The 17,204-nt window shown below is 42.9% G+C and overlaps 4 protein-coding genes across 4 annotated transcripts; all 4 read left to right on the top strand.

The window, feature by feature from the left end:
* The first annotated feature begins 778 nt into the window (after positions 1–778).
* LOC102025817 (taste receptor type 2 member 1-like) lies at positions 779–1,672 on the top strand. The gene has a single exon (XM_005407094.1). It carries the CDS (start codon positions 779–781, stop codon positions 1,670–1,672), a length of 894 nt encoding a protein of 297 aa, XP_005407151.1.
* A 4,363-nt stretch (positions 1,673–6,035) lies between these two features.
* On the top strand, positions 6,036–6,927 carry LOC106146918 (taste receptor type 2 member 1-like). The gene is made up of 2 exons (XM_013505869.1): positions 6,036–6,439; positions 6,546–6,927. The coding sequence occupies exons 1-2, from the start codon at positions 6,036–6,038 to the stop codon at positions 6,925–6,927; spliced, it is 786 nt and encodes a 261-aa protein (XP_013361323.1).
* A 1,458-nt stretch (positions 6,928–8,385) lies between these two features.
* Positions 8,386–11,519, top strand: LOC102025486 (taste receptor type 2 member 1-like). Its single transcript, XM_005407093.2, has 3 exons — positions 8,386–8,536; positions 10,642–10,757; positions 10,830–11,519. The coding sequence occupies exons 1-3, from the start codon at positions 8,386–8,388 to the stop codon at positions 11,517–11,519; spliced, it is 957 nt and encodes a 318-aa protein (XP_005407150.2).
* Positions 11,520–15,901: 4,382 nt separating this feature from the next.
* LOC102025141 (taste receptor type 2 member 1-like) lies at positions 15,902–16,798 on the top strand. Its single transcript, XM_005407092.1, has one exon. It carries the CDS (start codon positions 15,902–15,904, stop codon positions 16,796–16,798), a length of 897 nt encoding a protein of 298 aa, XP_005407149.1.
* The last annotated feature ends 406 nt before the right edge of the window (positions 16,799–17,204 follow it).

Below are 17,204 nucleotides of genomic sequence, written 5' to 3'. Positions count from 1 at the left end.
AGAAAGAAAGAAAGAAAGAAAGAAAGAAAGAAAGAAAGAAAGAAAGAGAGAAAGAAAGAAAGAAAGAAAGAAAGAAAGAAAGAAAGAGAGAGAGAGAGAGAAAGGGAAAACATATGTATGCATGTATACATAAGATAGCTGGGTTAATTGTACTACTAATTTCTATTGCTTTATTGAAAGAGACAGTTAATGTTTAATTGTTTGATCACTCTTGCATACTTATATCTGGTAATCTGAGTAACTACTTTGAAGACAACAATATGTAATACAACAACTATTGTTAATTTCCTATCACCTTGTCTGAAGTTCTGTATTGCTTTTATTGTTTTTATGCTGTGTTGTTCATACCTGTGTGTTTAATATGTTTTCATTCTTTTATCTTTAAAATAAAAAAGTGTTTTTTATAGAATACCTTGATAATATGAAGTAGAATCATGGCTGCTGCACAATGAGTTACTCATGGTGGAGATGGAGGTTGAGGAGCTCCGGCTGTTTCTCCAGCTGAGAAGGCTTTTAGTAGTTATCTAAAGGTATCCAGTTCCACTATTTGCTTATGGGGACCAGGAAGGCTACCAAGAACTAGAAAATTCAAAAGCCACCAGCAAGAAGCAAATTATTGCTGGACTATCACTTCCTTATTTGAATGTCTCCAAACTAAATTGAGACAGTAGTGATAAAAACAAGTACACAGACCTTTCTACTCTATTGCCTTCATGATTAGAATCTCACTCCACAAAGGGGTCCTAGTCTCGCTGAAGAAGAACAGAGAGGGTGAATGATGGCTGATTTTCCTCCTTCCAACATGCTGACAAATCAGTTCATTGTCCATTTCCTTATAGCAGTGACACAATTTCTTACTGGGGCCTTCACAAATGGCTTCATCGTGGTGGTGAATGCGGTGGACTTCATCCGGCAGAGACAAATGGCTCCTCTGAATCTGCTCATTTCCTGCCTGGCCACTTCAAGGATTATTCTGCAGATGTTCATCTTCCTTGCACATCTACCTCTTCTGTCCTTAATGAAACAGGAGGTATTTTCTAAGCTTAATATAATTTTCATGTTTCTAAATATTTGGGGGCTTTGGTTGGCCACGTGGCTTGGTGTTTTCTACTGTGCCAAGATCGCCACCATCCCGCACCCACTGTTCTTCTGGATGAAGATGAGGATTTCCAAGGTGGTGCCCTGGCTGATCCTGGGGTCTATGCTGTATGCATCGATCAGTTCTGGCATCCACGAGAAACATGCATTTGTGGTCAACTATTTCTCCAAAAATGCAACTCAAACCAAAAGAATAGACATTGTGCCACTTTCTATTTTGATTTTTCATGTTACAGTGCCATTAATTGTCTTCTTCATTGCTGTTGTGCTCTTGATTTTCTCCCTGGGGAGACATGTCCAGCAGATGAGAGGCATTGTTATGGGAACCAGCAATGTCCGCTGGGGGGCCCCCATCAGGGCAATACTGTCCATCCTGTCCTTTCTATTTCTCTACTTCTTTCACTACATGATGGTCATTTTGCTCTTTGGTCAAATATTGCAGTTCGGAAGCTTCCTCTTTGAGTTCTTCACCTTACTGGCTGGGACCTACCCATCTATACACTCTGTCATCTTAATTGTAGGAAATCCTAAGCTGAAACAAATTGCAAAGAAGTTCCTTCTCTGTGGTCAGTGAAAAGAATATGGATCACTTGAAAGGATCTAGGAGTCAATGGCTTTCCTATGTCTGTCTCCCCTCACTCACCGAATAACATTCTGTTCACAAATCTACAGTTCATCATCAGAGCCCATGCATCCTGAGGCATGGTTAGAGATTTGCTCCTTTCACAAAAGGTGACACTGATATGTAAAAAAAATAGCAAATATCACTGGGTTTCATCTATGTCGGAGTTCTGGTTGTGATATGGAACTGCCATCTTGCAAGAAAAATAGTGCAGAGATCTTGGCACAGGTTAGCTACCATGCACATGGAAAGCCACAATTCCATCAATGTTGAAAGTCTTGAAGAGGAAGAAAACACTTACTTGAACTTGCAATGTCAGAAACACACTGAGTACTGTAGCGTCTCTGTGGGCAGGATATATAGTTTTTAATGGTTTATCTGACTCAAGCAGATTGAAAGTTCATCCCTTGTCTACCTGAGTATGATTTCTCTTTTTTTCTTTTTTTTTTTTTCTGAGTATGATTTCTGTGCACTTTATTTGAGTTGCAGATAATGCAGTCCTTCTTAGACCAGAAAGGAAGCTGAGGACAGGGAGTCGTTCTCTATCAGTGTGAGCATGTCCACTCTGTCCATCGTGCAGAGAACCTGGATGTCATGGTGACACTTCATAACAAATGATGAAAAGGATTTGAAGAGGAGAAAAAGAAGAAGGAGAAGAGAGAGGAGTTGAGATCTGAAGGCTCCTTTTCCATTTCCCCTAATTGTGCACATTGAACAGACAATGGCTTGCAGAGTTGTCTCTTTATACTCTTGTGCACTTGGCTTCAGGACCTTTCCAAATGATGGTGTTATTTGGTTCCCCTACTACATGCCTTGTCTTCCCAGTATGGCAAATCCAGTAGATGGGATTGGCTGGGGATGTTCCCATGTGCCTAACCTCAGAGACGCACTTTCTCCTAACCTGGCTGATGATTTTGGAAAGTAAGATGCTCATGCACATTTCCTAATTCAAAGCCCCTTGGCTTTCAGGCAAGGCAGTGAAATAAAAGATGCTTTTAAGTTTACCTCTTAATTTGGGCTCATGTGTGATGATGTATAAACTGTATTAGATTTAGATTTGCCAGTCACCAGCACTAAGGATTCAAATTCTGATTTTGAATATCAGACATACAACTCATAGCAGAGTACCTCAGATAATCCTGAAATGGTTGTGTCTTCCTGACTATGGGACGCAGAGTACTTGGTGTCTTCTCGGGCTTGGTTCCCCAGGGAACAAAGGAGCAGTCCCACTTCCTATGTGTAGCTCACAGTCCCTCCCACTGGTAGGAGCTCTGCAAAGAGCACAGTGTTCTGGAGGTGAACACTGCTCCTGTTGGGGAAGGAACACTGGAGACACACTCTTGTTCTTCTCACATCTGCTGCTCAGCAAATCCTTTCTCTGTGAACCCAGGATGTGTGCTCCTGCAGGTGAGAATGGGAGTAACTTCAAATATCCAGTGAGAAATCCATGGGGATTTTGTTTCTCAGACACCAAATTGTGATTCTACTTCTTCTATCTTTGTTCTAAGAGTGCTAGTTAATAGCATAACTAGGAAGGCATGACTAAGTTTGTGAACTTGTAATATTGCCAAGACTTATAACAAAGTAAAACTGCAAAGCACAATAGAGCATTCTAAAAGCATAACCACTGCCAGCTCTCCTTCAAAAAATTTCTTGCAAAAACGTTGCCTAGATATTGTGCTGCTGGGTTTGAGCACAGCGCTCATTGCTGCGTTTTAAAAGCAGAAGAGGCTCAGCCTTGTCTTTCTGGAGCCCTCTTTTTCTGGACTCAGCAACCCTGGCAAATTGCTTTTGTTCTTCCCTCATCCAGCAGCAGTTTCACCTCTATATATCCCCACACACAACTCATCCTTCCACTTTTAATGTGGCCTCCTAGCCAAGCATGTTACTGTATACCTATGATCTAGGACTCTGGGCAGCTGAGGCAGGAGGATTTCAAGTACCAACCTACCTTGGGTAACTTAGCCAAAGAGCAATACTGGATCAAGAAAATGTTTAGAGGTTGCAGATGTACCTCAGTGTGGAGGCTCCAGTAGCATCCACAAAACCACAGGAAGAAAAAGTAAAAGGGGAGAGAGAAAGAAAGACAGAGACAGAGACAGAAAGAGAGAACGAGAAAAAAACAAAGAAAACAAAGTGAAAGGAGGAAGAAAAGAAGGTTGGAAGCAAGAAAAGAAGAAAGGATGAGATACAGAACAGCAAAGCAAGCAAGAAAGAATAAAGTGAGGAAGGAAGGAAGACAGGAGGTGAGAAAGGGAGGCAGAATGAGATGAGGAAGGTAGAAAGGGTGTGAGACAGGTTTATTGCATTGGTTATGATCTGGATATGGCTTGAGTGTCCATCGAGGTGTGTGTGTGTGTGTGTGTGTGTGTGTGTGTGTGTGTGTGTGTGTGTGTGTGTAAGTTTGTGCTTGCTATGGGGAATGAGAAGGAGAAAATGTAATTTCCTCTGCTGTTTAGAGGGGAATCCTTGGGGTGCTTACAGTGGACTGAGTAATCACAGTGGGGCCCATGATGAACCCTGGTGGCTTCGGGGGAAGAGGACCAGGTGCAGAGCAGAAACAGGGGTGCTCTAGCAGTCTCTCCCCTGCTACCCTGAAGCAGACACAGCCCTGTCTTGGGACCAGAGCCGTGAGCCAAGGACAACCTGTCTTCCCGGTAACTCCCCCAGGATGCAGCAAGGTGACAGGATGAGACAGGATTAAACAGGCCTGGACCTCACTGGTTCTGAAGCCAGGAGATGCCCTGTGCTGTCCACCTGCCCTCCACCCTGTGCCCCAGGAGGTCAGTGCTGTGCTGCAGCCAGCCTGGCTTCCGGAGATGGCTTCAGAACAGAGTTTGGGCCAGGAGGAAGCCTCTTCCTGAAGAGGGACCTGGGGGAACAGCCTTTTGTATTTCAGAGAGGAGCCCCAAAGCTGTGCACTCCCCATTGTGACCTGGTCCTTCATTGCCTGACCCAAGAGTTTTCCACAGTCTGCCATGAGTAAAGGTGGTTGCATCACTGAGAAGTCTAAGTCTGCCTGCTTCCCCTGTTAGGTCCAGTGGGTCTGGGGTCTGTGGTCAGCAGACGTGTCCTCACTGGCCAGTCTCTCTCTCTGACATGGAAGGAAGAAGAGGAGTCAGGGAAGGCCAGTGCAAAGTAAGGGTTCTCTCCTTGTAGGTATTGCAGGAAACATTGGGAAGCCACCCGCAGGAAGGAGTGGGGTGCTCAGACCTGCATCAATGCCAGACCTGGGGCTGTGACCCTCTTTTATGGGGTAGGGTGCTGTCTCCACCCTCCTGAGTGAGGACTCTTAATTGAGTAGATATTGCACTTGGGGATAGAGCTTCAGTCTTGGGGGCTGAAGAGTAATTTTCCAGAGCAGATTACTTTGTGAACATCACATATTGGAAGGGAAATTTTGAGGGAATGGTAGCTGAAACACCCACGAGTGTGACAGACTATCAGCTCTAAGCCACAAAGTTGTTTGGAAATTACTGGAGCATCCATTTTTCACACTCTAAAAAGAGCTTGGGTCTTTGACCCTCAAGAGTGGTGCCTTCTGACCCTACACTATATACAGACATTTAAAATATGAGTATTACAACCATCTGAATGGTAAAATGATGAACACCACAATTCCAAATATCTCCCAACAATAAATGTGCTCATTCAGCCTCACACTGAAGTGTTGCTCCATTGTCTCTGATGCCTGGAACCCTGATGGCCTTGCTTTTATATTGAGTGATACTTTGTGTTGTAGCCTGCATATTTTATTATATATCTACTTTAAATTATAGCACGTCTTGATTTTCTCATTCTTTGTACATTAGAGAATTACTACATGGGAGCCTTACATTGCTGGCCATGGATATAATGATAGAGGAAGAGATCTTTTCTTAAATGTTTTTTGGAGAATACCTTGATCATGTCAGGTGGAACCCCAGCTGTGGCACAGCTAGTTACTCATGGTGGAGATGAAGGTTGAGGAGCTCTGACTGGTTCTCCAGCTAAGGCTCTCAGCAGTCATCTGAAGGTATCCAGTTCTGCTATTTGCTTATGGGGACCATGGAAGCAAAGAAGGACTAGAAAATGCAAAAGCCATCAGCAAGAAGCAAATTATTGCTGGACTATCTCTTTCTTGTTTGAATATCACAGAACTAAATTGAGACAGCAGTGATATAAACACATGCACACTGCCTTCCTATTCTATAGTCTTTGTGATTAGGATCATGCTCCTCAAAGGGTCCTGCTCTAGCAGAAGAAAAACACAGAGAATGAGTACTTGAAGGTATCTGATAATCTATACATCTTCTAAGATTTTCCTCCTCCCAACATGCTAAAGCATCACCTCATCATCCATTTCCTTATAGCAGTAACACAGTTTCTTACTGGGGTCTTTATAAATGGCTTCATCATGGTGGTGAATGTGGTGGACTTCATCAGGCAGAGAAAAATGCCTCCTTTGGATCTGCTCATTTCCTGTCTTGTGACCTCAAGGATTTGTCTGCACTTGCACATCCTACTTGTGCACCTGGTTCTTCTCTCCTTCATGAACGAGTCAACATTTGCTGAGTATTATATAACTTTCTTGTTTGTAAATGACTGGGGGCTTTGGCTGGCCACATGGCTTGGTGTTTCCTATTGCACCAAGATCGCCACCATCCCACAATCTCTGTTCTTCTGGCTGAAGATGAGGATTTCCAAGCTGGTGCCATGGCTGATGCTTGGGTCTACATTGTATGTATCTATCATTACTGCTATCCAAAGAAAATATTCATGGACTACTACCCCAAACTGTTTGTTAATTTTTTGTCCAAAAATACAACTGAAATCAAGGAAATAGATATGCCATCTTTGTTTATTTTAATTCATACTACACTGCCACTAATTATCTCCTCATCGCTCTTCTGCTGTTGATTTTCTCCCTAGAGAGACATGCACAGCAGATGAGAAGCATTGCTATGGGAACCCAGGACCCCTGCAGGGGAGACATCATCAGGGCAATGCTGTCCATCCTGTCCTTCCTAATCCTCTACTTCTCCTACTATACCGTGGGCTTTCTGAATATTTTTCAAATATTGCAGTTTGGAAGCTACCTCCTTGTATTCTGCACCTTGGTGGCTGGCACCTACCCATCTATACACTCTGTCATCTTAATTTTAGGAAACCCTAAATTGAAACAAAATGCAAAGAAATTCCTGCTCTTGGCTCAGTGCAGTTGGTGAGAAGGATTTGTATCAATTGAAAGGATCTGGGAGTCAATGGATTCCCTGTGTTGGTCTCCCCTCACTCACCCAATAAATATCCTTTCCATAAATGTACTGCTCATCATCTTAGCCCATACATTCTAAGACATGGTTATAGATTTGCTACCTTCAGAAAAGGGCACATAGATCTGTAAAGCACAACAAATGTCAGTGGATTACATCTATGTCAGAGTTCTGTTTGTGATATGGAACCACCATCTTGCAAGATAAATAGTAAGGAGATCTGTATGTACGATGTCTTCCAAGTGCAGAAGTCACAATTCCCTCAAAGTTGAAAGTCTTTTTTTTTTTTTTTTTTGGTTTTGGTTTTCCTCCGGTACCGGGAACCGAACTCACGACCTTGCACTTGCCAGGCAGGTGCTTTTGCCGCTGAGCTAAATCCCCAGCCCCAGTTGAAAGTCTTGAAGAGGAAGAAAAGCACTTACTTGAACTTGTGATGCCAGAAACATACAGAATCCTGCAGCACCACTGTCAGCAGAATGTCTGTTCTATAGGATTTATGTGTCTCAAATGGGCTGACTGTTCATCCCCTGGCTACTTGCAGATAATTTCTGTTCTCTTTATTGGAGTCACAGATAAAGAAGCCCTTCTTAGATTGGAAAGAAAGCTGAGGATATGGAGCCCTTCTAGATCTCTGTGAGAATATTCGCTGTGTCTGCTGCTAAGAGAACCTAGATGTCATGATGACTCTATTGAGTAATGGATAAAAAGGCTGACGGAGGGAAAGGAGGAGGAGGAGAAGAGAGAAGAATTGAAATCTGAAGGCTTCTTTTCATGTCTCCTAATTGTGCACCTTGGACAGACAATTGCTTGCAAAAGTGTTTCTTTGTACATTTGTGCTCTTTTCCAATTGATAGTGGTTATTTGGTCTTCCTACTACATGGCTTGTCTTCCCAGTGAGGTAACACTAGTAGTTGGAGGTGCTGGGATGTCCACATCTACTTGACCTCAGAGCTGTATTTACTGCTGGCTGGCTGACAATTTCAAAAAATAAGGGAATCATGTATGTTTCCAAAACAAATTCAAAACCCTTTTACTTTCAGGCAAGTCAATGAAATAAAAAATATTCTTATGAATATCTGTTAATTTGGGTTCATGTGTGATGGTGTATAAACTGTGTTAGATTTAGATTTGCCAATCACCAGTAGGAAGGATGTTAATTCTGACTGTCAAATCACAGACATGTAACTCAGAGAAGAGTTGTCTCAGAAGACCTGGAGATTCCAGTGTCTTCTTGGCTGTGGGAATGAGAGTGCTCTGTGTCTTCCCAGGACTTGGACCTGATTCTCCAGGGAACAAAGGAGTAACCCCACTTCCTGTACATATCCCATAGTCCCTCCCTCTGGTAGGCAGCTCTGGGAAGAGCACAGTGTCCTGGGGGTGAACCCTGCTTCTGCTGGGGAAGGAACACAGGAGATGCACTTTGTTCTTCTCACGTCTGCCGCTCAGCAGATCCTTGCTCTGTCAACACAGGACGTGTGTTCCTGCGGGTGGGCAGGGAGAGCAGGAGCAGCTTCAAGCATCCCGGGAAAAATCCATGGAGATTTTGTTTCTCAGTTACCAAATTGTAATTCAATTTCTTGTATCTTTGCTCTAAGAGTGCTAGTTAATAGCATAACTAGGAAGGTACGACTAAGTTTGCAAGCTTGTAATATTTCTAATAGTTGTAATAAAGAAAACCATAAAGTATAGTAAACTTCTGCAAACATGACTCTGCTGCTTACCTAGAAATAAATTTCATGCAAAAATGTTGCTGAGATATTGTGTTGCTGGGTGTTTTGTGTGCAGCACTGATTGCTCTGTATTAAAAACAGAAGAACAATTGCTTTGTTTTATTTTTGTCTATGTTATTGGCATTTTGCTGTTGTTCTTTTTTTTAAAATTCCCTTTAAAATAAAACAAACACAGAAGTCTCAGCCCTGTCTCTCTGGATTCCTCTCTATCTGAACTCAACAGCCCTGCCAAGCTGTTTTTGTCCTCCTCTTATCCAGGAGCAGTTTGACCTCTATCTATATGGGCGCAGCCGCTACCTCTGATTTTACAAATGGTGTTGGTTAGCTAAGTGTTGTAGTGCATGCCTAGAATTCCAGGATTCTGGGAGGCTGAGGCAGGAGGACTGCAAGTGTGAGTCTAGCCTGGGCAACATATCAACATGGCAACACCTTGATCAAAAAATATTTCAGGCTGCAGATGTAGCACAGTTTAAAGGTTCCAGGGGTGTCTATAGTTCACCTGACTCACCCTCTCTGGTCGTTTCTCTCTCCCACATAGGAAGAGGAAGAGGAGCCAGAGAAGACCAGTACAAAGCCAGAGTCTTTTATTGCAGACATTGCAAGAAATATTACAAAGCAATCCCAAGGAAGGAGTAGGGTATTCAGAGCTATGACACCACAAAATCTGCAGCTGCTGTCCTGCTTTATGTGTTGTGGGTCCCATCTCCACACACCTGAGTGTCAAGATACTTGATTGACTGGATACTGGGCTTGTGGTTAGGGGTTCAGTCTTGTGAGCTATATGGGAATTATTCAGAGCCATTTGTTTTGGGGACATTACATACCAGAAGGGACATATAAGGGGAGGCGGTAGCTTACACAGACACAGTGTGACAGGCTATCAGTTCTAAACCACAAAGTTGTTTAGAAATTGGTGCTCACAGCCACCAGCTACATTTTTCCATGCTCTGAAAAGGGCCTGAGTCTTTACCACTCGAGAGGGTCCCTTCTGACCCTCTACTATATACAGATATAAATGAGCATTGTAACCATTTGAATATTAAAATAATGAACATTGCAATTCTAAATATGGCCTCCAATAACTGCCCTCATTTTCTCTCATGCTGGGGTTTGGATGCAATGTCCACATATACATGGAACCCTTATTGCCTTGCTTTGATATTGACTGATACTTCAGCTTGTACCTGGCATGTTTTATTACATAACTACTTTATATTTGAGGTGGTGGGGTTGGGGATTTAGCTCAGTGACACAGCACCTGCCTGGCAAGCGTGAGGTCGTGAGTTCAATTCCCAGTACTGGAAAAAAAAAACCAAAAAAACAAACAAACTAAAAAAAATAAATAAATAAATTTGAGGTGGTGCTCATTTTCCCAGCCCTGGTACATTAGAGAATTACTACATGGGAATATTACATTGCTGGACCTCAAACATGATGGTAGTGGTGACTTTTTTAAAGGTGTTTTTTGAAACAATACCTTGATAATGTGAAGTACAATCACACCTATGGCACAACTAGTTACTCATGGTGGAGATGAAGGCTGAAGAGCTCTGGCTGGTTCTCCAGCTGAGAAGGCTCTCAGCAGTCATCTGAAGGTATCCAGTTCCACTATTTGCTTATGGGAATGAAGAAAGATAAGAAGAACTAGAAAATGCAAAAGTCATCAGCAAGAAGCAAATTACTTCCAGACTATGTCTTTCTTATTTGAATGTCTCAGAACTTAATTGAGAATGCAGAGATATAAACACATGCACACTGCCTTCCTACTCCTTTGCTTTCATGATTAGGATCATGCTTCTCAAAGGGGTCCTGCTCTAGCTGAAGAACAGAGAGGGTGAATGATGGAAACTGCTTGAAAATCTATACATCTTCGAAGAAGTGACTGATTTTCCTGCTCTCAACCTGCTAACACATCAGTTCATTACCTATTTTTTTATAGCAGTGACACAGTTTCTTATTGGGGTCTTCACAAATGGCTTCATCTTGGTGGTGAATGCGGTGGACCTCATCAAACAGAGACAAATGGCTCCTTTGGATCTGCTCATTTCCTGCCTGGTGACTTCGAGGATTTGTCTCCAGTTGTTCATCTTCCTTGTGCACTTGACTCTTCTCTCCTTCATGAAATAGTTGGTACTTGCTGAACTTTATATAATTTTCATGTTTGTAAATATTTTGGGGCTTTGGCTGGCCACATGGCTTGGTGTTTTCTACTGCACCAAGATCTCCACCATCCCGCATCCACTGTTCTTCTGGCTGAAGATGAGGATTTCCAAGTTGGTGCCCTGGCTGATCCTGGCGTCTACATTGTATGCATCTATCAGTACTGGCATCCAGGCAAAACTTGCATGGACTATTATTCAAAAACTTGTGGTCAAAGTTTTCTCCAAAAATGCAACTCAAGCCAAAGAAATGAACCTTGTACCACATTCAGTTTTGATTTTTCATCTTATATTACCATTGTTTATCTTCCTCTTGGCTATTCTGCTCTTAATTTTTTCACTGGGGAAACATGCTCAGCAGATGAAAAGCACTGCTATGGGAAACAGGCATCCCATCAGGGGCGCCCCCATCAGGGCAATGCTGTCCATCCTGTCCTTCCTAATCCTCTACTCCACTCACTACATGATGGTTATATTTTTCTCTTTCAAAGTGCTGCAGTTTGGAAGCTTCCTCTTTGAGTTCTGCATCTTCGTGGCTGGCATCTACCCATGTATACACTCTGTCATCTTAATTTTAGGAAACCCTAAACTGAAAGAAAATGCAAAGAAGTTCCTGTGGTCAGTGTGGTCAGTGAGAAGGATTTGCAGCAGTAGATAGGGTCTAGGAGTCAGTGGCTTCACTGTGTCTGTCTCCCCTCACTCACCCAACAAACATCCTGTCCATAACTGTACTGCTCATCATCTTAGCCCATACATTCTGAGACAATGTTACAGATTTATTACCTTCAGAAAAGTGTTCCTTGATCTGTAAAACAGAACAAATATTAGTGGATTACATCCATCCGAGAATTCCAGCTGTAATACAGAAACGCCATCTTGCAAGATAAAGGGTATGGGGATCTTTGTGCAAGATATCTTCCAAGTGCATGAAAAATCGTAATTCTCTCAAAGTTGAAAGTCACGAAGAAGAAGAAAAGCACTTACTTGAACTCATTATGTAAAAATACACCAAATACTGTAGGACTACTGTCTGTAGGATGTCTGGTCCTCTATGGCCCATCTGATTAAAATATGTTGACTGTTCATCCCATGTCTTTGTGCAGATGATTGCTGTCCTCTTTATTGAGGTCACAGATAATGAAGCCCTTCTTAGCCTGTAAAGAAGGCTGAGGACAGGGGGCCCTTCTATGTCCCTGTGAGCGTGTTCACTGTGTCCATCGTGCAGAGAACCTAGATGTTATAGTGACCCTTGGTAGCAAATGATGAAAAGGCTGATAGGTGGAGGAAAAGGAGGAGGAGAACATGAGAGGAGTTGAGATCTGAAGTCTCCTTTCCCTTGGCCCCTATTTTTGCAGCTGGTACAGACAATGGCTTGCAGAGGTGTTTCCTTATACACTTGAGCACTTAACTTTGGGACCTTTCCAATGGCTGATGGTTATGTGGTCCTCTTACCACGTGGGTTTTCTTCCCAGTTTGACAACAACAGTAGGAGCAGGGCCTCGGAGCTTCCCTATCTGCTTGACCTCAGAGATACATTTTCTGCTGGGCTGGCTGATGATTTTGGAAACTAAGAGGTTCAAATATGTTTCCAAAGCAAATTCAAAGCCCTTTTGCTTGCAGGCAAGTCAATGAAATCAACAGTGTTCTTAGGTTTAGCTGCAAATTTTGCCTCATGTGCGATGATGTAAACTGTAGATAAAGATTTGCCAATTACTAGTACTAAGGATTTCAAATGTGAGTTTAGAATACCAGGCATGAAACTCACAGAGAAGTTGCTTCAGATTCCAAAGATGTGTGTGTCCTCCTGGTTGTGGGAAATAGAGTGCTCTGTGTCTTCCCAGGGCTTGGACCTGATTCTCCAGGGAACAAAGCAGCAGCCCCCACATACTGTTTGTAGCTCACAGTCCCTCCCTCTGGCAGGAAGCTCTGGGAAGAGCAGAGCGTCCTGGAGGTGAACACTGCTCCTGCTGGGGAAGGAACATGGGAGACACACTCTTGTCCTTCTCATATCTGCCGCTCAGCAAATCCTTGCTCTGTGAAACCAGGACGTGTGTTCCTGCAGGTGGGCAGAGAGAACAAGAGCAACTTCAAACAGCCACACAGAAATCCACAGGGATTTTCTTTCTCAGATACCAAATTGTAATTCCACTTCTCATATCTTTGCTCTAGGAATGCTAGTTAATAGCATAACTACGAAGGTATGACAAAGTTTGTAAACTTGTAATATTAGCAAGAGTTGTAATAAAGAAAAACCATATAGTATAATTAAGAATTATCCTGTCCACTTTTCTAGAAATAAATTTGTTGCAGAAATGGTGTCCAGTCATCATGCTGCTTGCTGTTATATGCAGCACTTGTTGCTATACCTAAAAGAAGAGGAATCTCAGCATTTGTCTCTGAGTCCTCTTTATCTTGACTCCGCAGCCCTGCCAAACTGCTTTTGTCCTCTCCTCATCCAGCAGCAGTTTGAACTTTATCTATCCTGGTTCAGCACCCATCCCTTTGCTTTTAGAAATGTGGTCTGCTAACCAAGCATGGTAGTACATGATTATAATTCCAGGCATCTGGGAGACTGAGGCATAAGTATTGCAAGTGTGTGCCTAGCCTATGCCACTTAGCTGCACAATACCTTGAATAAAAAAAAGTTAGAGATTGCAGATGTAGCTCAGTGTAAAGGCTAAAGTTACGGCCCCAGAACCACAGGAAGCAAAAAGAGAAAGGTTGGGAGATTGAGGAAGATAGAGACAGACAGAAAGAGAGAGAAAGAGAGAGAGAGAGAGAGAGAGAGAGAGAGAGAGAAAGGACAAAGAGAAAGAAGAGAAGAAAGGAAAGTAAGAAATAAGAAAAGAAAGAAATTATGAGAAACAAAGAAAGCAAGGAAGCAACAAGAAAGAAAGAAAGAAAGAAAGAAAGAAAGAAAGAAAGAAAGTATAAAGGTAGGAAGAAAGGAAGGAAGGCAGGGAGGAGGGAAGGAAGAAAGGAGGAAAGAGGAGAAGCAAGGGCATGTGCAGTGTTGATGGCAATGGCTGTGGTCTGGACATGGCTTGAGTGTCCCTTGAGGTTCCTATGTGGAAGTTCATCCTCACTATGGGCAATGAGAAGGAAGAAACTTAATCCTGTCTGCTGTGCAGAGGAGAACCTCTGAGAGTGTATACAGTGGGGTAAGTCGTCAGAGCAGGGCCCATGATGAACCCCAGTAGCTTTGGCAAAAGAGGGCCAGGTTCGGGGCAGACACATGTGTGCTCTTGCTGTCTCTCCCCTGCTACTTAGAAAGAGACACAGCCCTGCCCTGGGACCAGAGCCATGAGCCAAGAAAATTCTGTGTCCTGGCAACTTCCTGGTCTACAGCAAGGTGACAGATGAGACAGGAGAAGACAGGCCTAGACCTCACTGGTTCTGAAGCCAGAAAATGTCCTTTACTGTTCACCTGAGCTCCACACCCTGTGCCCCAGGAGGTCTGTGCTATGTTTCAGTCAACCTGTCTTCCAGAGAGGATTTTGGAACAGAGATTGAGCCAGGAGGAAGCCTTTCCCTGAAGAGGGACCTGTAGGGACAGCCCTTCATGTTTCAGAGAGGAGCCCCAAAGCTGTGCATTCTCTAGGGGGACCTGAGTCCTTCAGTGCCCGACCCAGGAGCTCTCCACAGTCTGCCATGACTAAAGGTGGTGACATCACCTAGGAAGTCTAAGTCTGAGAGCTTCTATGTTAGGTCTGGTAGATCTGGGGTCAGTGTTCAGCAGACATGTCCTCGCTGGCCAGTCTCTCTCCAACCTGGAAAGAGGAAGTGGAGTCAGGGAAGGCCAGGGCAAAGCGAAGGTTCTTTTCTTGTAGGTATTGCAGGAAACATTAGGAAGTCACTCCCAGGAAGGAGTGGGGTGCTCAGACGTGCAGAGCAAGACCCTGACTCAAAAAGACAAAAAAAGGGGCTGGGGATTTAGCTCAATGGCACAATGCCTGCCTGGCAAGCGCAGGGTTGTAAGTTCGATTCCTGGTACTGGAAAAACAAACAAACAAACACCAAAAAAAAAAAAAAAAATATTATGGGCTACAGTAGAATTATCCAGAGCAAATTGTTTCATGGACATTACCTACTGGAAGGGAAGTTCAGGGCCGGGGCAGTAACTTACAGAGACAAAAGTGTGATAGGCTATCAACTGTAAACCACAAAGTTGTTTGGAAACAGTTTGGTGCTTACTAGCCGCACAAAGCCTTCGTTTCCCACCCTTTAAATAAAGCCTGGGTGCTTTATCCTTGGAGGGGTCCCTTCTGACTCTATTCTTTTTACACACATTTGAAATATGACTATTGCAACAATCTGAATAGTAAGATAATGAACAATGCAATTCTAAATATCTCCCAACAATAAATGAACCCATTCAGCCTAATACTGGGCTGTCGCTCCAGTGTCTCTAGATGCCTGTAACCCTTATGACTTTGCTTTTGTATTCACTGACACTTTGTGTTGTACACTGCATATTTTAATAAATAATTACTTTAAATTTTAGGAAGCCCTGATTTTCTCAGCCTTCATACATTAGAGAATAACTACTTGCGAGTTTTACATTCCTGGCCTGGGAAATAATGACAGTGGAAGTGATCCTTTTTTTAAATGTTTTTTGAAGAGTACCTTGATAATGTGAAGTAGAATCACAGCTGGAAAACAACTAGTTACTCATGGTGGAGATGAAGGTTGAGGAGCTCTGGCTGTCTCCAGCTAGAAGACTCTCAGCAGTCATCTGAAGGTATCCAGATCCATATTTGCTTATGGGGACCATGGGAGCTAAACAGAGCTAGACAATGCAAAATCCATCAGTAAGAAGCAAATTATTATGGGACTATCTCTTTCTTATTTGAATGTCTCAGAACTAATTTGAGAAAGCAGGGATATAAACACATGCACACTGCCTTCCTACTCCATTGCCGTCATGATTAGGATCATGTTTCTCAAAGGTGTCCTGCTCTAGCTGAAGAAGAACAGAGAGGGTGAATGACTGAAACTGTCTGAAAATTTATACATCTTTTAAGATTTTTCTCCTCCAAGATGCCAATGCACCGCCTCATTATCTATTTTCTTGTAGCAGTGACACAAGTTCTTACTGGGGTCTTTGCAAATGGCTTCATCATGGTGGTGAATATGGTGGACTTCATCAAGCAGAGAAAAATGGCTCCTTTGGATCTGCTCATTTCCTGCCTAGTGACTTCGAGGATTTGTCTACACTTTCTCATCCTCTTTGAGCACATTGCTGTTCTGTCCTTCATGAAACAGTCAGTATTTGCTGAGCTTAATATAATTTTCATGTTTGTAACTATTTGGGGGCTTTGGTTGGCCACGTGGCTTGGTGTTTTCTACTGTGCCAAGATCGCCACCATCCCACACCCACTGTTCTTCTGGCTGAAGATGAGGATTTCCAACTTGGTGCCCTGGCTGATCCTGGGGTCTACATTGTATGCATCTCTCAGTACTGGCATTTATGCAAAACATGCATGGACTATTACCCAAAATTTTTTGGTCAACTTTTTCTCCAAAAATGTAACTCAGATCAAAGGAATAGACTTTGTACTACTTTCTACTTTGATTTTTCATATTTCAGTGCCATTAATTATCTTCCTCATCGCCGTTCTGCTCTTGGTTTTCTCCCTAGGGAGACATGCCCAGCAGATGAGAAGCACTGCTATGGGAACCCAGGATCCCCACAGGGGCGCCCCCATCAGGGCAGTGCTGTCCATCCTGTCCTTCTTAATCCTCTACTCCTCCCACTACATGATGGTCCTTTTGTTCTTTTTTCAAATATTGCAGTTTGGAAGCTCCCTTTATGAGTTTTGCACCTTGGTGTCTGGCACCTACCCATCTATACACTCTGTTGTCTTAATTTTAGGAAATTCTAAACTGAAACAAAAGGCAAAGGAGTTCCTGGTCTGTGGTCAGTGTGGTCAATGACAAGGATTTGTATCAGTTGAAAGGATTTAGGAGTCAGTGGCTTCCCTGTTCTGTCTCCCCTCACTCATCCAATAAATATTCTATTCATAAACATATTGCTCATCATTGTAGCCTGTCCATTCTGAGGCAATGTTAGAGATTTGCTTCATTCAGGAAAGCACACATTGATCTGTAAAGCACAACAAATGTCAGTGCATTTCATCCATGTCAGAGTTCTGGTTGTGATATGGAACTGCCATCTTCAAGATAAATACTATGGGGGTCTTTGTGCATGATGTCTTCCAAGTGCTTGAAAAACCATAATTCTCTGAAAGTTGAAAGTCTTGAGGTGGAAGGAAATCACTTGCTTGAACTCATTATGTAAGAAATACACTGAATCCTGCAGCACCTCTGTCATTAGGATGTC

This window comes from Chinchilla lanigera, unplaced genomic scaffold (assembly GCF_000276665.1).
Source record: "Chinchilla lanigera isolate Chin_1 unplaced genomic scaffold, ChiLan1.0 scaffold00103, whole genome shotgun sequence".
NCBI classification, from domain to species: domain Eukaryota; kingdom Metazoa; phylum Chordata; class Mammalia; order Rodentia; family Chinchillidae; genus Chinchilla; species Chinchilla lanigera.
Note: the sequence above shows the minus strand (reverse complement) of the source record. Positions and strands in the feature narration are given on the sequence as shown.